General features: G+C 33.0%; 1 protein-coding gene across 4 annotated transcripts in view; it reads right to left on the bottom strand.

Moving 5' to 3' along the window:
• Nucleotides 1–25,744, bottom strand: part of LOC110991795 (ecdysone-induced protein 74EF) — a 133,558-nt gene that overhangs the window by 56,367 nt on the left and 51,447 nt on the right. For 2 of the 4 annotated variants that reach the window (XM_022257291.2, XM_022257293.2), the window contains exons 4-7: nucleotides 24,751–24,837; nucleotides 24,201–24,571; nucleotides 23,400–23,648; nucleotides 22,522–22,885 (exon numbers count right to left, since the gene is read on the bottom strand). In XM_022257291.2, coding sequence (XP_022112983.1) covers nucleotides 22,522–22,885; nucleotides 23,400–23,648; nucleotides 24,201–24,275 — 688 coding nt within the window. In that variant the 5' untranslated portion in view covers nucleotides 24,276–24,571; nucleotides 24,751–24,837. The remainder of the gene's footprint in view (nucleotides 1–22,521; nucleotides 22,886–23,399; nucleotides 23,649–24,200; nucleotides 24,572–24,750; nucleotides 24,838–25,744) is intronic. The other 2 variants (XM_022257292.2, XM_022257294.2) reach the window with 1 other exon arrangement.

Genomic DNA, 25,744 nt, shown 5'->3' with positions numbered 1-25,744 from the left:
ATGAAGTGATGTTATGCGCATGAGAGAGATAGACTTATGAGTTATTTTCATGCGTAAGAATAAGACGGGGATAGCTTGGTCCGTGACCTATCCTACTGACGAATGTCGAGTCCCCGGAACACCGCATTTTAACAAGTTGTCTAGACGCAGGCGTTTGTGTGCGTAATTTGACTGTGTGTGTACGCGATAAGACTTGAATTTGTATTTCGCTTAAATTTCGCATGTGTGCGTATAGCGTTGAGACGGGTGTATATGACAAATACATGTACGTTATCCTTGTGTGACTAGCAATTTTTATTGCTATTTTGATTGTGTGAGTGAATTTACATGTTTTGTTTTGACAATTTAAGCTTTGGTTAGTTCTTGATGAGAGGCTGTACGTTCTCAATAATCTAGACAGGCACGCCTTTGTAGTCTGTACTTAAGACAGCTTTTGATAACAGAATAGTTTTTAATGAAATATATTATTTATTCATTTTTTTAACATAAAATATTAGGTATAAATTTAACAAATTACTTTTGTGAAAATAAGTTTTGCACTTATCGGCTAATTAATAAAGTTTCCCGATTGTCTAGATGCAAGAAAAACTTACGTAAATAAATGACATATTTATAATTTGTATGTAAGAGAAATTTACCTGGGACCACCAGAAAAGGATAGACTGCGTTCAGGAACGTCCATCCTTAAAACTAGAATATATTATGATTATTAACAGGGTTACCCCCGTTAAACGTGTTATAGGTAATTTCCTAGCAAAATTTGCCCGTCATTATGCATCATACTTACGTGTATAACTTTATATTACAATTATGTAGTTATGTTTAATACATAATTTTTTCCGTTTTTACACGTATAATTTAGTAAATATTCGCACATAGTAATAGTTAATCGCTCTTAGCTTGAGAAGCTAGAACTTGAGTACAATTATGTAACAAAAAAGAAAAAAAACCTTTAGCGTTGGTCCATCCATCCATTCTCGGCTGTGCACCAATGGAATTTTCTTCTATGCGCGCATTTAACATTCGCTCGAACGGCGAAGGAAAATATCGTGAAAAAACCGGCTTGCTTCAGACCCAAAAATGCCGACAGCGTGTCAGACACAAGAAGCTGATCACCTACTTGCCGATTAATTTTAACAAATCATCATGCAACAGATACAGAAATCTGATTTCATACATAATAAAATGATATTTAGTTTAAAAAGAAAGTGCTGCGTCTTAGGCAGTTACTCTTGTCCATTTGACATCTTAACGACATAAGTTCCACGTATACTGAACACTTACACCTGTGTACCTAACTCATGCTGTAGACTTTTACGGTCTACGATATCCCGATTTTCTTCACGATGTTGTGCTCCGCGTGTTGCTGCGGGTACCGTACCCGTGAATATGGAAAGATGATGTTAAGTGCACAGCCGGGGATCGAACCTACTTCCTTAGGGATGAGCTGCATAGCTTTGCTCATTCGCAGCATCATTTATATGAATATTATTAGCTAGCTGCCTGTCCCGGCTTAAGAGGACTGGACATTTTTTTAAACAATTTAAATAATAATGAGCCTATATTACTTAGAGTAATGTAGCAATGTACTGATGAAAACCTCAAAATTAATTTAGTAGTACTTGAATTTATCAATTACAAAATTTTTCTCTTCATGGTTTTAGCATAGAATATATTAGAGTACTTCTAAACGAACGCATATAGGATTTTGTACAGTGAAAAGTCATTAATGTTCCCGGTGAATTAACGAAACCAAGCTTTTATCCAAAGTGTATGTGAAGCTGAATAGGAAGGTTGCGAGACCTAAATAAATATTAGGCCTAGCCAATGAAATATTCAGAGATGGGTGGAATTTGGGGCACTTACAAGCGGAACCTAACCTCACGAAAAAGCCGATAAAATAACACAGATCCATTCCGACCTCAACATTGAGTGAATTTTAGATATTTATAATATACCATCTGTGTTTATTTTTGAAGATGGTTTCTTTTTCTTGGTTCCTATTGAAGCAAGTTTCCAGAATCAAGCTTTGATCAAAACATTTTTGTATTTCTTTATTTAATCGATACCGGCCGGGAAACCTGATGAAGTTTTTTTAGTTCAGGTTCTATTTATTAAAAAAAACATTGGCGGTTTAAACAAAACAAAATTAAAGTATATTGAATATTAAATATAATGGAGTGGAGCATGACTTTGATAAGTTGAAATCTATAAATCAAATTGGGCGTAGGCTGTTGTTGACCTGAAGCCCAGATTAGTTCGATGCACTCTCGCCCGGACACAAGAGTCGTCTCGCAACCTTTACGTAAACATTATCACATACAGCCGTATATTTTGGCTCCTGAAAAGTTTTATGTATAATTTTAATTTTGTTTCATTTTAGTCATAATTCTTGTAGGTTTCTTTAACGTATTTATTATTCGTTATTACATGGATATTTATAAAAAGTCATGAATTTAAAAAGTTCTAAATGTGTTTTTCTAAATGTGGGATTTGATAACTAGTCTTGTTATTCAATAGATCAAATAAATAAAATATAAGATGACATTTGCATGCCTATTCATATGTGGCGGATTTTTGTAATTTATGTAACTTATTGTAAGACTAATTCTAGCAAATAAATGATTTGAATTTTGAATTTGAATGTGAGTATGACCATCTATGGTAATCAAGGTATTACAAAAACTCACAATATTTTTGATTCATTGTATTCTGTTAATTATTATAAAATATATTATAGCAGACATATACTCGACAGCCACACACATAACTTAAATCGACGCCCAAGCTTACTACATTATGTATCAAGCGGTAACGTCCCGATTAGTTCGTTGCACCGGCGTCCGGGACGTCCGCTAGACGGGCCAACCCGGGTGAAGCCGTTACCCTTGCTACGCGGCTACGAGCTACGGATACCGGGCTACGACGCCATGCTTTTCATCTCTCCCACTTATAATTTTAATATCTCAAGTGTTTTATCATAGGTATCACGTTAGAAATTGTAAAAATATTAAATATATATAATGTACAATAACAATGAAATCTATGTTAATAAATTGTTATAATACAGAATTGTTTATAACTTGAACAACATAAAATAATAAAACAAATAATAAATTTTAAACTAACCTTAAAATTTAATTATTAAAAAATATTATTAAAAGGAGTCCCTTTAGGCAAGGTTCCGAAGATACTGGCAGCGTTCCCCCTTTGAATAGCTAGACTAATTCTTTGTCCGAGGTAGCTGCCAGCTCTTCGTTCTCCTGTGATCTCGACTAAACTTTTTGATAATTGGACCCCACGGACCAAGGGTCTCGACACCGAATGGGACAAAATCATATTCAGAGAATAATTGACCTTTAAAATCTTTCTTTGTCTTAATGTAAAGGTTTAGGTCTCAGATTTCTGTATTTGTTTCATGATTAATTTTTAATCTAATAGGAAAGTATGTGATAAAATTTTTTGGGTCTAAGGCAAGCCGGTTTCCTCACGATGTTGTCCTTTACCATTCGAGCGAATATTTAATTCGCACATAGAAAGAAAGGTCATCGGTGTAGAGCTGGGAATCAAACCTACGACCTCAGAGATGAGAGTTGCACGCTGAAGCCACTAGGCCAACACTGCTCTAGTATATTTATGTTATTTACAATTTATGATAAACTATTTTTTTAATATCTACCAATACAGTATATATCTGGACTAGAATATGAAAATAACTCGCGTGAAACGTTTACAAATGAGTGCGTGCTTACGAGTGGAAAACTGTCGCTTAGAGCTTTAGAGGACGTCCTTTCGACACGGACATGTCCTTGGCAAGACCCCACGCTATATTTGTTCATGGACAATTCTCAGCAAAGCTTTTATTTGAATGTGCGATGGCAGACATACTTGTTTTTATCTTAATAATAGTTTTATCTTAAAATAATTAAACACGGGTTATTATTTTCACGTTGAAAAAATACTTTTCGGTAATTTAAAAACTAAATGTTACTTTTTTGTGCTGTATGTAACACAAAATATAAACAAGAACTGTGTTGATAATCTACATAATAATAAAAGCATTGAAATAAATAATATTGTTACGCATCACTTGAAATTTAATGAACAAGGCAATACAACAGAACCATTACACAAGAGTGCACAAACACGCCCGCCCACGGGCTCGTAGCCTCGTAGAGGTCGCTACAGCTACGAGGTGCTACGACCCCGCACAATGTCGTTGGTACATTCACTTTGCACAGTATTCGTTATATTGCCCGAAGTCCTGATATCAACCTTTTAGGCGTCAGGTTGTAGACATCCTAATTATTTGCGTCTAAATATTCAAATATTTTTTGTAACCTTGTGTGTTATTTTTGTAAGATACTTTTTTAATAAAATTCATTTATAAAATACCACCTTACCTTGTCTTTATTGTCCATATATTTAATTTTAACAACTTATCAAATATATAACGCTTACCTGAAACAAAAAAAAATTATTCATTAGATTTATTAAATATATTATATTAATGTATAGATATGCTATAAAGGAAGAGAATTTCACTCTTTTTACAATTAAAATATAGTAATATAATATTCTATTGAAATAAATAATATATTATCACATTGAAGGACGTAACTAGCACTGCAAACAAATAAGTCGTCAACCGCCCTTGTAAGGACGCCTCGCCCTACAGGCAAAGTTCCTGGCGCTTGAACCTCCTGTCTGAAGGCTGTTTAGGACGACTAAAATAGTTGGAAGCTCACAGGTTTACAGGTTTACTCTTAAACTATAGAATTGGGAGTAAATTCTCGGAATTAATATAATTTGTGTACAAAGTTATACTAACTCAAATTTGCGTTTACATAATTATTACTATACTTTTTATATTACCTATATACATTTTAAACTAAACTTTTTAAAGACCGCATTATTATTTGCTATCCTCAGAAACTATATATATTAAAATACTGTTTTTTTTTGTAATGTCTCCTATTACATAAAAAACCAAGCGAGACTCCTGGCAATATCTTGCCAGGAGTCTCGCAAGAGCGTTGCTGGCCTTTTAAGAATTGGTACGCTCTTTTCCTGAAGGGCCCTAAGTCACATTGGTTCGGAAATACTTCAGTGGGCAGCTGGTACCACATAGTGGTGGTGGGCAGCAAAAACTACCGTAAGAAACGTTAAGTTGTGGAACGACATAGGATGGTTTTAAATTCTGCCTAGACGTCCGATAATAAAACTCAGCTACAGGTACTAGTACGAACAATTGTTTCACGCCAGATGGCAAAATGTTTTTTAGTAACTATTTTAATGGATATCTAGTTATAATTCAATAGCAGAGATATTACCAGACTAGTCATCTAGTAATAGACAATTTTCCATTACGTTTGTTTCAGTTGGAGCGCAATTTCATACATTTCTCATAACGATTTATTTAGAGGAAAATGAGTCTGAAATATTACACGAAAGATATAAGTATGGAGTAATTCGGTGCAATAGCTGAGGGCAGAGTTTCGCCCTCCAGACGGTCACTGCCCCGCCGATAAGGCTTTTCGGGTTCAGTTTGTGCCCACACTTTATGTAAGTACCTGAGCTTCATGATCTATACTTATGTAGGTTTGAACATAAGCAATCTACTGAAATGTATGTTTAAATTTTATACGTTCCGCAGTTTTGTCTTTGTTATGCTACAATTATTCATTAATGTCTTGTGTGTACTTTCTAAGACGCGTCGTTACATAAACTCATAAACTTAATTTATGTAATGATATAACGCTATTCGTATTTAGATTTCGTTGGTAATTACAATTTAGCTTTTTAGTTAGCTGAAATGCGATTTACGATATGTGATTTCTTTCCAACGGTTTTCAGCGACTTATATTATTAATAATATACATGATAGAATACAAAGTTTGAAGTAATATAATTTACTTTTTAAATTTTTATTATTCTTTTTTTATAGAACAAGGGGCAAACGGGCAGGAGGCTCACCTGATGTTAAGTGATACCGCCGCCCAAGGACACTCTCGATGCTAGAGGGTATTAAAACGAGGTAGGAGTGATCAACCCAAACAATTCTTCCGAACGCTCACCGCGCTTTGTAGAAAACGAAAAGAGACACAATAGAGAAAGAGTGAGAATCAAGCCGACTAGTAATACATTAGAGGTTGACTTCACTGAATTTGGTCACTTTTGGGTCTCCTAGACACAGAGGCCCAGGCTTCGCAGTCGTTCAAACAATAATTAGTAAGTAAGAACATAATATAAATAATTCTCAGAAAGAAAGACTAATCAATTAAAAAATGTCCCAATTAACATCTAAATATATATATTAATAAAAATAGGAGGAGAAAAAATTTAATTTAAATCCATTGTTGCAGCATTATTTAATAAATATTATTCTTAGATATTTCAGGTCTTACTGAGAGTTCATGCAATGAAAATGTTTTGAATTAATGCAGTGGAATAACTACATTAACTGTTCACAACTAACCAGTTGTAGGTCACAGTCGCCCTCAGCTATTCTCGCTATTAATATTTGGCTTTGAAAAGTTTTACATTGGCTCTTCATAGTGAAATCCACTTTCCAATCCAGTGACTATAGGCCCTACATAATATTTTTAGGAAGAATATTCCTTGAGTAGTAGTTAATACTTTAAAACTATTTTTTTGTATATGCTTATTGGTATAGTTTCAAAATTATCGTATAGCTCTTTCAACAAATACAACAAGTTATTTTTAAGGCCAAATACGTACAATTTAACATAATAATACAGTATTCTATGAAAGAATTGAACGGCGCTTTGTGTTCGAATTATGATTTAAAAAACAAAAGAACGGCTATATGAATTTTGTTTCCGAATACTATTCATATTATATTTTTTCATAATACTAAATGGTTGGAAAAGGTTATACCTAATGCAAAGTAACAATAATATATCGATTAAGTACACAAACATTTTTAATATAATGTATTTTATTTTCATAGATATAGTTTAGGTTTAAAGATTTTTATTCTCATTAAAAACATACAAGTCACTTATTATTTATTTATTTTTTATTTAAAAAAAAAACTTATATGTCAATACAAAACATATTTAAAAACGTAGTACTGTCTAAACAGCGTACTACACGCTGTTATTGCATTAGAGCCCATCTACAAAAAAAACTTCGATGGCGTATTGGAAACTTTGGTACTGTTTCTCGTATCTTAGGGGGAAGCTGTTATAAAGACTCGTTCCAAAATAGGTTACATTTTTAAGCTCATATTAGGCTCTGATTTTAGGTATCCGTGTATGGTTCGTGTCATGTCAGCTACGTGTGGAATTGAAGTCAATTTTTTGTGATGTAATTTTTCATAAATGTATCCTGTGTGTGGTTTCTAGATTTTTTAAAAGATTTTTTGGATAACTAGAAACTCGAATATTCCAATCGTAACTTAATTTTCTAATGGAATATTAAGTCTATATAATACAAAAGTACTTTGTTCGCGTGTCATCAACCATCGTTTCTATTTGATATTAAATAAAACTATCACAAAATGGCTGTACAACGCTAGTTTTCCGTTCGACCCGTATGCAAGCCAGCCTTGAGTGAAACAAAAACGGCGTGACGTCACGATGCAGATTCGCGAGTTAGTCAATCGACCTCAGCCGGGCACCGAACCCGCGAACTGGGTCAATGCGGCACGCGACGTCCCAGCGTCAACTTACGGACTTGAATTTATTCGCTTTTGTAATTCACTTTATACTGCACTTGCTGATGACCGTGGCTTTGTGTGCAATAGGTTTTTAGTCACGAAAAACAATGTCAATTTTTTAATTAAATTTATAAGAGATATAATTGGGTGGTAGAACTAAAACTTACTGTAATTAGTTTATAAACAATTTGGTTTTAAGTGAAGTCGATAGACACTTTGTGTATAGATTAGAAAATTCCTTGGGGCTCTACAAACCATAAATCTTGACTATCCAACGACACTACAGATAGAAACAATCTGACAGATAAAAATATGTCCTATAATCTATATAAATACACTAGGGTATTATACAAAGGGTGTTTCGTGAGCGAGTAGCTGAAATGAATAAATTACTGAAACAGAGATGTTATCTTGTGGCGTGCACTGTAGGGCGGTGCATTCACCCTGCTCCTTTGTTTTATAATTCACGTAACTATCAAGTTATAGTACCCTAGTACTTTTAGCAGAATTAAATCGTTTTCTTGGACGTTTTATTTTATTATATAGAAAGCTTTTTAGTGTTATTTTCTGTTGATTAAAAAGTAGGACAACTGTATATTATTCTGTTTATTTTTTTAGTTTATTTATTGTATATTTTCCTTATATTGTTGTTAGGCCCTAGTGTGTATATTGTATTATCTATAGTCTAGTCCGAAGCTAGGAACAATTATATATAAAAACGTTAAATGTAATTAATAAACACTATTTTGTCTACTAAAATTTATAAAAAACGGTTCATCTGGTATCCAGATGTAAAGAACCAGATACCCAATAAACTATATAATAACAGTAATATATATTTGTTGTACCTTTAACACTTTATAAAGTCACTACTCTGCGCGCTATAGGCCGATTCGAAAGAGTTTCATGTTTTGTAACATAAAATTTTCCTTTTCGTCTGTTTCGCAATCAAGCTAAGTATGGCTATATACCCTAAATTTTTTACATAATTAGTACAAAAAATTATTGTCTAACCTCATTACAATTCTCGTTAATAACATTAACGAACAGTTAAATAATATTATTTATCTAAGATGGGAAGGAAGGAAATCAGTATAAGGCCGGAGCGACGACCGCGCGAGGCCGACCGATGCAAATACAACCTCAAGGTTCGTGGCCCACTTTGAGTGGCCACAGTTTACTCGCCTAGTGAAGTAACTTTTCTAGGATTATTCAAACTACACGGCTTTTAAATCAAAATTCCACTTAAGAATTAGGACTCCCAAGACATTGCTAAGACGTCGGAGAAGGAGCGAAAGCTCCAAGTGGACAATTGGCAAGGATTGCGTTTCGGGCAATAAGTCTCACTGTCGGTGGCAGCGGAGTAAGTTAGTAAGTGATTAGTCAGTCTTTTAAACGTTTATCGCCACTTTTGTGTTCTTGTGGGGTCTTGAAAAAAGTTTTTTTAATATCATTGAACGAGTGTTTTATTTAAAAAGGTTTTCTATTGTAGACAAACGAATGAAATAAAAGTAATGATATGTTACTGAATGTTCTAAGCACTGTAAAATACAGTAGATAACGCCAACCTTATCCCCTCTACATACAGCTCACAATCCCGTACGATAACTGATAAACTTGTTATTTCATCACACGGCTACAGTTGCTATGACTACTCTTAAATGTTTAGGGTTCGTTTGTATTTCTTGTAAAATGTATATATTATTTAGTAAATATATATAAATTTATTTGATATCTATGTATGGTTTAATATTTTATTTATTTATTAATTATTAATAATTTGTTGCAGTCATATATTACAATTAAAATAAATCAATAAAGGGATAAACTTTTCTAGCTATCACTTACAGTTAACCACTATATATATGAGAAACTATCTATACCATCTGGTATACCAGAATGTATAGATAGTATAGTATAGTATACTATACTATAGACATGCATATTTTTAATAATAAATAATAAACAGTGATTTTTTGTTTCTATAAAGTACGGAATCCCGCGCGTTAAATACCGATTCGGGATAGCCAAATTTTTTGTTGACGATAAATGTCTCCTTAAGAGAAGCCGATAAAAACCAACTAGCCATGAGTTTGTGCATTTCGTCTAATATGGCTGCGGTTTGGATCCTCGGGTTACAAGTACTAATGATCTGTTCATTCGTAGAATTTTAAAATTCTTTATTATACGCCAAATATTCTTTATAAAGCAGAGTTTTCTTAAGCTTTGAATGATTTAACTTACGACAGTAGTTTTACCAAAAGAGCGAAAAAAGCTTTAGTTCACAATAAGGACCTTAATATGTTCGGAATTCAAATATTAATCTAGATAAAACCTTGTAAATTTGTATATTGATGATATAACAGGAATTCATTATCAGATTTTCCAGTCTATTATATTTATTTATTAACATTTCGTTTCATTAAATAAAAAAAAAAGAAATAAATATAATAAGAAGGAGGGCAACTGGCGGCCTTATCGTTTTCGAGCGATTTCTTCCAGGCAACCACTATTATAGCTAGAATAAATTTAAAATAATAAAGGGTCTTTCCTCCAACTTTGATTTTGTTCCCTTAGGATCAGAGACTCTTAGGTCGTAGGGTTCAAATTCACAGGCGCTAATGAAAGATTTAAGTCGGCGTCTTGTAGCCAGCCTTAAGCCACGTTAAGCGACGAAATTACCGGCTCTAGGTACTTACAGACCAAACTTTTTAATTTATTTTTGTTTTCTTTTTATCAATTTTTAATTATTATTATTATTACTCAGGTTAAGAATATTCTGTAACTATAGGGTAATAAACAATATATAATACGCAGTGCGAAAGGGTTGATTGTACAAAACTATTAAGAAACAGAGAAATAAAGGATCACTTGAACCCCACAAGAGATAAGAAATTAGTAAAATGCTTTGACCACAGATCACTTTTAAATTTAATAAATCTATGGCAAGTGACAGATCTATTTAAAATCTAATATATACGTATCTATGGCAAGTGAACGTTACATAAGTGCATGCGCAGCGCACATGCCTGCATCCTGTCCCACTTCGGGAGGTAAACCACTTCTAGCGAACATTCATTTCATACGTTACACCTATACTTAATTTGTAGTTTAAAATCAACCTTACCAAAGCCTACATAAGATCATTACCATTCCATATATCCTATACAATAATACGTAAGAAGATAATAATGGAAAAGAGAGACGGATATTCGTCGCCCGGACTAGAAAGTCGCCAAGCCCATCAGAGCTACCTTTAAAAGGCCCTTTTTAGGAAATAAAAGACAATTCTCTGTTGTTTAGTGGCCACAGATCTGCCAGTTCAGGTGCTGGTATTAGGGATCCTATGTAAAAAACGACGGACGGACATGGCTATGATGCAATTTCTATAATGGTCGGACAAGGGAATTGCTGTAATTCAATTTCTTTTGGTCTTCGACATAGCATATAACATCACTTCATTCCTCTCAATAACCATTCGTTTCGGTAATTGCTTGAATGAGATGGAGAATAAATTTGTGTAGTGACGGGGAGCGGTGTCCCACGCGTCCTGGTTCCTTTATGGAATCAATTGTGGAGCCACTAGGCCCTTAATACAGTTATCTATACAAAATTATTCAAAAAAAAAAAATTTATAAGTACATCATTTAAAAAAATATAATTTCGTAAAGTTACAATACTTTCTCTGGGTTGGTTGGTTACTCGAGACTTTATGTCATACAAACACGCTAACGCCACGCCACCCATCTATTTAAATCGATTCTGTGTCGAGAACTAAAATCCAACCAAATTAAAGTGTTTAATAACAAATCGCACTGGAACTGTCCAATCCTTGTTCATATATTATTTATTTGTTATTAATTAATGTATTCTCAATACCTTGCCACTGAATACTTTCCTACCATACGTTTCGATTATAAAAAAATCAAATAACTAAAAATAACGACGTTGATATAAAGTTGCTTACCAAAGAGGATGTAAGAAAATAATTAGAGAAGGGGGAAGACTTTGACTGTACTTAGCAGCAGTAACAATTTATTTATTTTATTTAAAATATTATTAGTCGTTATTTTAATGTTTAATTTCAGTTTTTCTTTTTTGTCTATATATAAATGTACTTGTTTTCTGTTTAATGTTTTTAAACAATAGAATGCAGTAGGTTACATAAGCACTTACATTAGCAGAAGTGCGTTGCCGGCCTTTAAATTTTGCTTATTAATGTAATCTATCATGGCTTTTTATTTTGTCTAAGTTTTTTTCTTTTACAGTATGAGAAAGTGTAGCTGTTAGATTATTTATAACTAAATAAAAAGTCATACTTTATTTCTTAATAAAATATACGTAAGTTGAGTGGCATTTCCATCAAAAATCTGTCTAGTTGTTTATAAATATATAGTTACGAATGAGTAGATGTCTTAGCAAAAATCAAGCTAAAATCGTCTGATATCTGTCCAAAGAAGGAACTGTATATTTTAATTAAACGTTTGGTAAAAGTTTTCGCTGAATTAAAAGCGAATTTCCTTAATATTTAGCAACGTCACCTTGGCCAAACTATCTATTTAGTGGAGCCGGACACAGCATTGCGACATAAGCCTTGAACACATATGAACAAACATACCAACGCGCCGATTGTAGCTTCGAGAAACATGTGCATTTTGAAAGTAAAACACATGGTTCCAAACCTATCAACCAATTAAAGTGATCTTATCATTTTATTATTAAACTGCCTTGTTTAGGTTTTATTAAGAAATCAAGTAAATTGAAGCAAACTTATTCTAGACGACAGAATAATGAGATTTATCATTTCACAGTCGTATTTACCACAAAATTTAATAACCAAAACTACTGTAATCATTGCTTGCTTGGAAGAGAGCACTCTTAAGCGATAAGGCCGCCAGTTGCTCTCCTGTTTATGTAATTATATCAACTGTCTTATATTTCTGTATGCAACGAAGAGGTAAAACACCTCTTCTATTAACAAACTGAAGTTATCTAAGGACCAACGACAAACATAGATATGTGATTACTAAAAAGTATATAATGTTTTTTGGCTGAAGGGGAAAAATGTTTGCAACAGTGAATAAATAATATTCGTACAAGTTCGTAAAATTGTATTAAGGAGGTTATATATATTATTTTAATAAGAATATATATTATTATTTCGTATTAAAATTGCTATTTATATTCATAATAATAAGTAATCAGTGGCGCTACAACCTTTTACGCTTTACGCAACGCTTTAGGTCTTGGCCTCAGATTTCTGAATCTGTTTCATGATCATTTTTAAATCTAATAGGCAAGAAGGTGATCAGCCTCTAGTGCCTGACACACGTCGTCGACTTTTTGGGTCTAAGACATGTCGGTTTCCTTCACCGTTCGAGCAAATGTTTAATGCGCACATAGAAAGAAAGTCGATTGGTGCACAGCCGGGGATCGAGCCTACGATCTACGACCAGGTATGAGAGTCGCAGCTGAAGCCACTAGGCCAACACTGCTCTTATATTCATTATTTTGGTAAAAAGGAAATTATTATTGTTATTGGTAACTGTTTGACTGAAGATCACGAGTTCTTGCGAATCGACCCGGGGGAGATATAATTTGATATTCAAATGAAAATATTAATGTTACAAAGTTGGTGTTTTACGCTGTATTATTTAGCAGCTAAGAGAACCTGAGAAACTCACTAACACTAACATATTGTGCCAAATTAAAAAAAAACTACAGAAATTTTAATATAATATAATTAACGTGAGATATAGAAAACCTATTGCCCTGTATCGGGGACTCTTGAGATTGAATTCTCATTGATTTAAATCGAAGCTAACTGAATGATATTTTTTCCTCTAAATACTCTGAGAAATAAATGTTGCGGTAGGTTAGTGTCGCTATGCAAACAACGTACCACTTTGATTTCCATAACTTAACATTTTATACTGCATTTTTAATACGTTTTACTGAAACCTCGTAATAATAATATTAATAAGTGGTATCGCTAAATGAGTTTTCTAAATGATAAGAAACGAGATTCTAATCATTTTATAATTACTATCATTAATTTTTTCACAATTATCTAGCTATTGGGGGAAACATAGTCTCGGGGCGCAAGGACACAGCTTTTTTATTGCTTTTAAATATAGTGTCAGATAGGAAGCGGAGCCATGTTTATGTAGAATATACAGAAAATACGTATTTTTCATGTATATAATACACGGCTTCGGGGCCCTAACAAAAATCAAAACGAATAATTCTCCAAACAAATAAACGTTGACTATTAATATTTTCGCGTAAGCCATAGACAATATTAAATAAACATTATTTGTACGACAATATCACAGAGTAGTGCAGTTATCGTTATATAACGCAGATTTTCCGCGCAGCGGCCATGACACAGATACAGAGGCGCGCGCGCCAAGTGCAATGTTTTACTGCTCTATGCTCTGTGGGGTGACAATTTCTGTAGAACTCTATGGACATCTACGCATCTGTGTTTAACTGATAGTCTTATACTCATTAAATATTTACTTTTAATGAACTAAAATAGTTTTCCATTCGTAGTTTGTTATAGTGTAATAATGGAAATTAACATTGCTTTTATAACTTATGATTTTAAAAATCTACACAAAACTAGATTTTAGTAAGTGCATGTCGCAAAAAAGAATTACATTGTTCTATTGTCCCCAAAATTATAAATTTATAGTCCTACTACGCGTTGAATGAACCTGTTACCTCGACAGCTCTAAACACATCACCGAGGTCTCTGCAATTGCTGCGCCACTGCAACTTCATTTATCTACTCAACAGTTTATGATAGTCATAATTTCCAATAATTATATTAATACTTGTGGAATTAAGTGCCACTTTTCAAGGGATATATAATTAGGCTGGTTACAAAAGCATTATCCCCAAATTCATACAAAACTACATCAGTCTAACACTCTAAAGTACTCTTTTGTCACTTTCTGTTTTGTTGTGCTTGCCTTGTGATTAAAAAGGATAAATGAAGTGTCATAATTAGGGGTTGTTTTAGAAAGTTTTGGTAAATGATTATAAATAAACAAGGGTACAGCAAAAAACATTTAAACTTGGTGCCTGAAGTGCCCCGCCACTTTTCACGACAGATAATAATCGTCTTTAATTTGTTATTAATTGATTTGATGTCTTTTATGTCAGCGATAGGCTTTTCCTATTTATGTTATGTTACGAAATTATTATAAATAAAATAAGGGCACACAGTAGTAATAAAAAAATAGACATAAATTTCCGGCTTGATTTATCCTGAAAGATTTTTTATTGAAATGCTACACCATACATTTAAAATCGCAATAATTCATATTCTTAACAGGTAGACAAAAACAACGCGTTAGAATTTCTAAAAATTCATTAGCGTGAAATTTTATGTTTCTGTCGGGGCGGGGCTATTGGGCGGAACTATGACACGTGTCTATTGCTTTTGGGTTTAAGTTATTGATAGTCTATGGTTTACATTGGGTTCTGTTTATTACAGATTACAAATATAAAATGTTTATCAGGTTTTTAAGGGTTGTCTATTTTTAAACGTATGGCGTAAAGGCCTTGGTTCGATTTCTGGCAATTTGCTTCGTAGAAGGTTACTTAACTTCAATTAAAAATATTAATGTAATAAACGTAACGTCCGCCTAGTAAAAATATATAATTATTTTAAATTATGAACATTAAAAATATATACACATAATTTTCATGTTCACATTTCACATTATGTCGTTTATTTCGAATACATCTGTTAGTCTCAGCATGCTTAATATTAAATTACGGGACGTGCTTTATTAAGGAACCCTGATTTCAACTATTAATTAGACATGAGATCAGCTCGCAAGGGGAGTGTCAGGTTTACACCACTCATTGATATTTAAATTTATAGAGGGCAAAAGTTTACGTAAACAATTTATTTTTGACGAAAAAAAATTTGTTAGTCTGTGGTCTACTTTTTCGAGACACATTAGATTTATTGTTTATACAATTTTATACAAATATTAAGCGGCAACACTAAAATAACATACAAACAATTGAGAGTCATATAACAAAACGATAAATGTAAAGATGGCAACTATATTGGAACTACAGGAAAAGTCAACAAAATAATTTTATATTTTTTTCATTTGTAACGTAATAAGCTTTTTAATAATAATCTCGGTTTGGAATTCACAACCAAAATAGAGTTCCTGTGTCTTACGTGTAGACACAGTCAAGACCAGCGTTCTCCAAAATTTTTTGTGGGATGCCCACCTTTAATTTAATATTCACCCCCCCCCCATAATCAAAAAATTTAAAATACATATTTTTTAATATCAAATAAAATTGAATAGTTCACTTAAGAAACTCTTAACTCGGTCTCTTGCTAAATGACATGTTTATATGAAACATTAAGTCATTTTTCAAAACATATAATGAAAAACTTAAATTCAAATTCCAAATCGAGTTTAAAGTAGAATGTCAGTTGTTTCAGAGCGTCATCTGTTACTAGGAACCGGGGAAAGGCATTTAAGTATTGCAATGATAAAGGAACAAACAAAAAATTAAGTAAACTTTGCGCAGGAGAAATAATTACAAAAGGAAAAATAGTCATTCTTAGTACAGTTATATAATTAGGTGAACCTTCGAAAGTAATTTAAATTTGAGATATTGCGGAGTACAAATGTAGGTATTAACATATAGAGTATATGTAACCAGAGCACTGATTTAAGTACATTTAATAATTTCTATTCATGGATCCGTTAGGTCGGTCTCTATTACCATATCTGTGTTGAAGTTTTAAAGTGAGTACATACTATTTTTCATATAATTTTATAGAACAGGAGGTAAACGGGTTATGGACACTCAATAGATTGCGACCGCAATACTTGCCTTAAAAAGAATTGGTACGCTATTTTCTTGAACGATTCTAATTGATTTGGACAAACTTCAGTCCGTAGCGGAATCCACATAGTAGTGGGAAATTTCTTATTCGACGGCCGATGACGAAAATATTTCATGGATAACCTAATTTTTTTAATGGCTTGAGCAAACGCTTCTTAAATAAAAGACGGCATACGGTAGGCACAGAAGCCTAATTACCTACACATTAAGAAAAACAATAATCACGAAAGAGAGACAAGAGGCCAAGACCAGACGCAACCGGTCTTTTTTCTGTGTTAATCTATTCTTAAATCGCAATACGCGAGGATTATTAATATACACAAAAGATCTGGTTTTATAGGTATTGTACAAATGCCTTAATTTATCAATATTTTATTCACCATTTAACATTTAAATACTTGCGGACTATAATAATGCCAGTAGCTTTTTTATGAGGAGTATGTTTAGTCCTATCATAAGCAAAAAAAAATTATGAAATTATTTTTATTTTACAGATAAGGAAGCTTAGCCACTATTAGATAGAACAGAACATTAATGCCTTAATGAAAAATACTTTGAAGTATTTTCAAAGCCTTTCCATAGGCAAAAAAATAAATTATTATATTATATTTATTTTACAGATAAGGAAGATTTGTCGGTATTAGATACAATAAAACATTAATGCCTCTGGCTAATTTTCTGTTATAGACCACGCCTAACTAAGCCTGAAAATGTATGAAAGCGACGGATAATGCAAAATGCATGTCCATTGCGGCACTCGTTGAGATATCGAGACTCATTAATTGAACCTCCCGATTTATTTACCTAATTTTATTTCACTTATTTCCAATTAAAATCATTAGGTTATGTGCAGCCTACATTATCAATTACATATTGTATTTACAGCCTATAATTGAATACTGTACAGTGTAATGTACAGTAGTAAATATTTCCTTTTCTTTATGCGATAACAAATATTCATATTTTCTCGCTTAATAATGTTATAAATTCGTATTTAGATTTCTTGTTTTACATATCTATTCAAAAATTATAATGTTTACTCGATACTCGACTTACGAACAGGGAATAAATTATTGAAAGTAAATATATATTCATTAATTATTTCCCAGTTAGTCCCTATATACTATAATATCCCTATAATACTAATTTAATATGTTTAGGAAGAAGAAATACTCGGCTACGCTAGACAATTCTGTTCTCTGCTTCATTGTTCCGTAGAGCGTTATGTATCGGTATTACATCAGTACGACTAAAATCAAACGAATTAACATATTAATATTATATATAATAATAAAGTTTGGCAAATACGTGTGTGTGTGTGTTAAATTGCAAGCGAAAATGTTTAACATATCCCTAAAACGGAACACGATAACGTAAGGAATTAAGGCGCTTCTAAACCTGATACTTTGTGAATTGCATTTATTTTTTCAGACTTTTAATATGTCTACAAAACACATGCAAATTGCTAAAAATCTATGATACGTGTAGTTTTGCCCGTCTTTATGGATTTGGTTCATTTTCTTGAAGGGCCCAACTTAGACCGATCTTATATAATAAAACTTCTGAACAGATATGAGACATTTATATGGCTCGACGTTTCGAGTGTAACCTTTCGAGGGACTTGTGAGAGATTCCCATTTTCCAAACAATTTGTATCTAATTGTCACCAAAACAAATATTGATTACTTTAATACTTATTTACTTATTACTTACTTATTAATATATTGAATGTTTAAACAATGGATACAAAGTAACCAAAACTTTTCATGGTGAATATTGAGTTACTAAATATATTCATATTTGAAAATGTGTATGAATGTAAATTACTATTTTTATTAAAAAAAAAATCGGATTCGAGTGGTCGGCATACAGCACATTGGGTGCTGAATACTCGGATCCGAGTAAAGAGCACTTAATTTCTTAAAGCAACAACTAACAGGCATATGCCCACAATGTAGTGTAGTGCGTTGCGGGCCGATACGATGCGAAAAAATTTAGTTCTGCCTTAAACACGCACTATTTCACTGCACATGTGTGCATTGGACAGGATGTGTGCGTTTGTCATTGACACGGTTCGGGTTGTCGCACGCACTCAAGGAGCTAGATCATTCTTATCGTATACCTACTGCATAGACTGTACTTGATACAAAATAGGAGGGTAAATATTTTCTTTGTATATCTGGACATTCTGTAAAATATTTGTATGAAGTAATCCCGTAATGGGGAAGGGTAGCGTTTTAGTCATTATGATAGTTATATGTAATATTATTCAGTTTTCAGGGCCTACTGAGTGTTAAAACTTTGTATCTACTGTAAAAGTAAAAAAGCGGTTAAAAAAAAAGTAAAAAAGAGGTTACATTGACTAGAGAGACTATTACTTAATAAACTCAACTAACTAACAGGCTTATTATTCCAAATTTAAAAAATCACGTGAACAAGTGTTGAATAAAATTTTATTTTCCCAATAATCCCCGTAATGTTCTAGAAACAGCAGCTATGTATCGTACTAGGCGTGAATTTATTCGCAATAATTGCACCGAGTGAGCTTACAGAATACTAATCGAAACATCACGTGTAACTTACAACGTGACACGCACACACTAATAAAATTGACATATGTTTTGTTGGTCTAGATTTTACATGATAACAGTGTAAATAAGTTTTGGTATCAACAGTCTCTCTACTACGAACAGGAAACTCAAAATAGATCCAGTCCGAATTTATATCATTTTTAATAGAAATTGGCTATTGATATTATAGACAATTAAATATTATAATATGTCTTTAAAAGCGAAATAATTACCTATATACCACCATACTTTGATAGATGTTTTTATTTTACCACGCCTTTAAAATAAAAAAGGAGGCAGACGGGAGGCTCACCTTATATTAAATGATACCGCCCATGGACATTTGATAGAAGGCTCACAAGAGCGTTGCCGGCCTATTAAAAATTAATAAAAACTTATTACTTACTTAACGTATTCGTCTTTCAATGTTTCTTAGTTTATAATTATATTAAACTTTCTGTAGTAACACAAACATAGTGTTTACATAGTAAGAATAATAATTTAAATCGGATAAATAGTAAACAAAAATACATCTTCGTGTGGTCCCTGTGTGCAATAGAAAAAAATATATTAATTCATAAATTAATATACTAAATTAAAAAAAAAATTATATTTGTTCCTAACATTTGTATATAAAAGTATCATGTATTGTCCTTCTCCTATATAATGTACAAGTGTCAAATAGGAATGATAGATAACAATAAATCAACAACGATTTCAGTAGATCTCAAGGCGAGATGCGCGGATGTGACTTCAATGCGTTTGCGCATTAATGTTGCTCTATTTCCATAGCTAAGTAAATAAAATAAAAAAAACATATTGTGTATATCTATAGTTTTCAAATTAATTTGCGTCTTATCTAGAATTGCAGCAGTGTTGCCCTGGTGGCTTCATGGTGCGACTATCCCTGGTTCAATTCCAGGCTTTGGACTTTCTTTCTATTTGCGCATTTAATATTCGCTCGAACGACGAAGGAAAACATGGTGATGAAACCTGCTTGCCAATGTCGTTGATGATTATTATTTCCACTACCTTTACCGAATTGGATTTTGTACCAGCGCCATCTAAAGTTTACATATTTGCGTCATGATTAAGTTTAAAATTCTTTTAATCATACAGTCATTGTAAAAACCACGTTAAAGTAGAGCATCCCGCAAGCGTGTGCGGGTGGCGAGTGACATAACGCGAAAAGCGGGTCACGGCTGCGCAGGAGTTGCAACGATGCACTCATAGCCGGCTAAGTGTGTGTTGGACAACACTGGAATGACAAGTATATTTAAAAAACAATAAGCAGCTAGTAACACCGAACGACTATAGCTATATTTTCTTTGTTTTGGCGCGTTACTTTTTTAAAGGTTAATTTATTACAACGGTAACTTCAATTTATATTCCAATTATTTGCAAACGTGTGACAGCTTTTGATGCATGTAAATGCTAGAAACCAGACTTGACACTATTATCTCTCCTCATAGTCCAACATTTTTTAAGGGGGAACATTATTTATATCTAAAAACCATTTTGCAATTGAAAAACTGTGCACAGTACTACTATTATAATGTTTAAAGAACTTTATTTCTCATTACAAAACAGAAATATTTTATTTACATGAGAAACTTAATATTAATATGTACATATTATATACGAGCGAGATACACGTCGCCATTAGCCGTAACAATTTTAGTCAGCTATGTTCATTCTAACATGCATCTTTAATGCCTTTTTGAATTTGTCAAACACTCCAATATTGCGAATTTGAGATGGTAATTGGTTAAATAATTGCACACCCTCATAACTAATAGATTTCTTCAAATAATTTGTACGCGGCTTCGGTAAGATAAGCAAACTCGCTATAATAGATCAGTTTACCTCATAAAATAGTTCTATACCATCCAAATAAAAAATTAATCTGTTAAGTTGATAAATAAAAGTCGACAATTTAATTATAATTCTACCCCGTGTCTGTAATAGAAATAGTTATTTATTACAAAGAATTTATTTTGAAGTTGGCAACAAAATTATATAGAACACGCATCACATTAATTCTCAATATAGGATTCGATGGAGATTCCATAACTCAATCTAGACAATTTAGCAGAATAAGATAACCCAAATATAGGAATAATACAGGAAAGTGAGTCCTTATTTCCTGGAAACAGAAATCGATCAGAGCACTGTGTCAAGGCCGATGTAACCAATTTGACGTCATAGTTACTATTCGCTCTTGGTGAACTAATAACAACGAAGTATAGAAATATTTTTTTACTTCGACTCGAACTATTTTATGTCAGTCTTATTCAAAAAGAAAAAAAAAACTTAAAGTGCGTACAGTCTCTGTCTTTTTAGAATTTATCCACCAAAACCTATTGCAATAATCATAACGAACTGCATAATATAGTCTGTAGCCAAGATATACCTAAGGAAAGTTGTGGGACATTTTCACTTCCTGCTAAGACTGCGTCATAATATGCAGAATTTTCTTAGGGATATTTTCATACCTTCAATAAATACATGGGTTATTTTCATACCTTCAATAAATACAATGCAAAAGTTTCGTTTATTTTGAAAACATTTTAAATTGATTATGATTGTTTAAAAATTTAAATATATCTGAAGATCATGCGTGAAAGTTTATTACTTTCGTATATGTACAGTGATAATCCAATAAATCATAACTTGAAAATAATTATGTTATTCGTGACTACCGCTAGAAATTATCCATCGAAATAGTTATTAAATAAACTCGAAGATAACTTTCTCGTAAACGACAATATAACTAGGTAAAAGCGGGGAGCTGCGAAAGGAAAATCTCTACCACTTCCTCAAGCGGAAATTGAAAGTGGATTAACTGCAAGAGAAAACTGCAATAATATGATCGTCAGTTATGCACTTTTAGAGATCGGATGCACTGAACGTCATCTACGTTCAACCTAGGATATCGAGTAATTTGTTCAGCGCCATCTAGTAGAGATAGATCAAACTGAGTTATTTACTTATAAAGTTCCTAGTACTTTTACTAGATGGCTTAAATAAATTAATATTATTTTAATCAAGGGCGTATAGAACTTATACGTATGTCATCATACAAAGTTATTACACATATTATATTTATTAAATATATAATATATGTAATTACATAAAATCGGGATGGTGACAAAATATTAACATAAATTCATTATGTTCAATTAGTGGTCCACCTAAGTTCTGGAACCAGCTCATGGGGGTCATGACCCCCATGACCCCCTCCCTGGATCCGCCGTTGATTACTTCTTTTAGTGATCATAAAATCATTACTCTTTTAACATAAGCGGGTAGTTGCGGACCTCGTAATAATATAAAATTAATAAACAGCTGTTTTTTTAAATGTGTGAAGCTCACCTTTACCTCCACCTGCATCGTGCACTTGAGGTTTCCCACTTGGTACCCGCTGCATTGGCGACGCGCTTCCATAGTTCATACTCGTCCCGTTGTATTCTGAACCAATAGTTCCCGGTTCTTGTTTTATGCCACTAGATGTCGCTGCTAGTTTTTCAGCGAGTAGGGGATTTGCTGACGCGATATTATATCTGCCATTGTTAATGGTATTCGTCACAGCGCTATTAATGGCACTGGTCCCTGATCTTAGCAGCTGTTGTAGTCTTTGCTGACCATTATTTGGCAAGATAAGCTGGTTAGTTTGTTGATAATATGAGCCTTGTAATTGGCTCCCGGATGCTGGCGAAATGTTGTTGTTTTCTTCTTGCTGGAAACGAATATAGAAAAAAGTAAGCTAGGAAGTTGATGATATACTGTTATTCTATCTATTTTAATTTCACAGTAAAGTCAAAAATAACTCAGTACATACCAATCATAATTTTCTAGCTAAATATAGTAAGTATATCATCTGTATTATATTATATTCCCCATGTCTCCTGCTGATAGAGAACAAATCTTTGTTTTTAATTTATTTTATTATTCTTTATTACTCAAGATGTCATATGGAACACGGTGTAATGGTTGCAGCTCCTTACAAACATTGTGTAAAAAAAACTTCGCGATTAAAAAGAGTGGCGGAGAGTTAATTACCAGTTCTTCTCTTCCGTTCTACGATTTGAGAACTGGCAGTAAATGTAAAATTAGAATCATTTAATGTATATTTCTTTTTTTGACGCTCATAAGTGTACATTATGTTACCTATATGAATAAATGATTTTTGTTTGTTTGTTTGTTTGTATACTTACTATATTTAGCTACTCTGTCAGGGAATATTTTTTTACCTTAATCTCTATAGGTGGCACAGCGGAAGCAGTTGCATTTGTTAAATCGGTAAAAAACGTATCAAAATTGTCAAAAGCAGTTTCCCCCAGTTGTTTGAGGATGTCGTCAGGATCTGCGGCCTCTGACGAGTCAGCCTCTAAAGTTAGTCCTCCGACGAAGTTTGACAGCTCTGCCTGGGACAACTCGCCAAGAGATGTCGCCATTTGAATTTGCATTTGAGCTGTCGTTTGGCCGTTTGCTACCGCCTCCTGAAATGTTACAAAAAGTGTTGAGTTTCATCTACTACTCTAGGTGAAAACGTATCAGAATATCTTAAGATAAGCAAATCTAGAACATTCTTATATTTTAATAATTCGTATACAACGCAATTCCATAGTATACTGTATTTAATAAGCAGAATGATGAGTCCTAATTCTAGATAAGTGTAAAAGTGTTAGTAGAGAAATACAAAATATTTTTAGATTACAATACTTTAAGAAGCAAGTAATATAATGGTAATATAAAAATATGAATGCTGTAATACAATACAAAAACGAACAAATGTTGAAAAAAATTGTGGTTTATCTACGCGACAATAGATGTCGCTACTAGAGTATGTGCCTGGCGGTTTTGTTAACTAATATTCTTTTTATTTACTGGCACTATTATATGTGTTCTATTTTATACTGTTGCTACCTCAAATTCCACTATGACTGCTTTCCATACAGACTCCATTAGTAGTTCGTTAGTCAGTTAGAGAACTTCCGATAATCCGATATTCATAATGTAACGCATATATCATTTAAATAGGATAAAATTACCTGCAAACAATTGGAGAGATCGACCATTCTTCCCTCATTTTCCGCTGACCACCACTCGTCTTCAATAAATGGCATCGCCAGCGCCGGTCCCGACGGCGCATGCGTCCCCGCCACGTTGTCACACTAATAATACGCCAGTTGGCGCTATCACTAACACCACACTCACGTTCTAAACACTATTAACTAAAACTGTACAATCACAAAAAAGTTTATTCAAAATGTTTGGCAGTATCTTGGACGGACCGTACATTATTCGTTGTATACGTTAGAGGTGTAGGTACTCTGAGGAACACATAATGGTGTATTGTCGTAAAGTTCCACCACGGCCAGGTTACCTCACTCCCTGCAGCCCGCTTCTCTTCAGCAGTGACCTGGGAAAACCAGAAGGGTAGGCTCTCACGCATTTCACAAAGAAAAATATTTTACAGTCTAATGATAAAAAATGCTTTCGATATAGTCAATAAATTATTATGATTGATTCATAATAATAATTTATTAAGTCAAATTATTATCGTATGGAGAAATATAGGGTAGATGGCAATGAGTTCACCTGGCAACGTCCCGATGTATGTCGAACCTGCGTCGATGCGGCATAGAGGCGGCGCGCCACAGCTCGCCTTATTCTGCACACGCCGCTCTGAAAAAGGGATAAACAATAAATAGTATGCAAGGTTTACCACAATACAGTATGTTTTGTCTAACATATACAGTTGTGTAATATATGGTAACTACACTCAATTAAATTAAAAGTAAAATTTAAATTTGACTTGGCTTTGTGTGCTTAGTCTGCTGCACTCTAGATGGCGTTAGTATTATTTTTGCGCAATAATCTTAAATTCAAAGATTTCTAAGATTTTAGTTAAGTTTCCAATTATAACAATAATTCCTAGTTCAATCAATCTTTGCTATAAATAATTTGTGATGACAATACGCGGAAGAATTATCACTGTAAATTATAATTGAATGCACTAAGTTTTTACAAAAAGTTAACAATGTATCGTTACCTCTCACTTAACTGCAAAAACTGCTAGGTATATATTTTCAGCTTCCTAAAACTTTCTCTATTGAATTTAAAACTGATTAAACATTTTAACAATTTACTTGTCGTAATAATTATTAGTATATACATTGTTTGTATTAAGTGTATATATTATATTACCATAGAGATATTTTATGAACACTAAAATAATGAAATTGATAAATCTGCTCTTTTTTTATTAGGGCCTCTTTCTTTAATACTTTAAGCAATCCAGATTCTAGAACTTTGCTTCACAAAATTAAAAGTAAGTTCGTTTGTCAATGTGTATGATTTATATAATTTCTTGTTACGTGAGATTGTGGAAAGTGAAATGGAGATAATCTGAGATGGCGTGAGGCGAACGTTGACTTGTCCGCCATATTCTTGCGGTTGTCATGACAACGGAGGCGTGCGTACGCACAATGTTAATACTTTAAATTACGTAATTATTTCAGAATTTAGTTGTATCGATTAAGTATAAATTCTTTACTTTTCTTGTAAACAAATTAATAAGTTTATTTGATTG

This window comes from Pieris rapae, chromosome 2 (assembly GCF_905147795.1).
Source record: "Pieris rapae chromosome 2, ilPieRapa1.1, whole genome shotgun sequence".
NCBI lineage: Eukaryota > Metazoa > Arthropoda > Insecta > Lepidoptera > Pieridae > Pieris > Pieris rapae.
The sequence above is the reverse complement of the archived record's forward strand: the minus strand, read 5'-3'. Positions and strand labels throughout refer to the sequence as shown.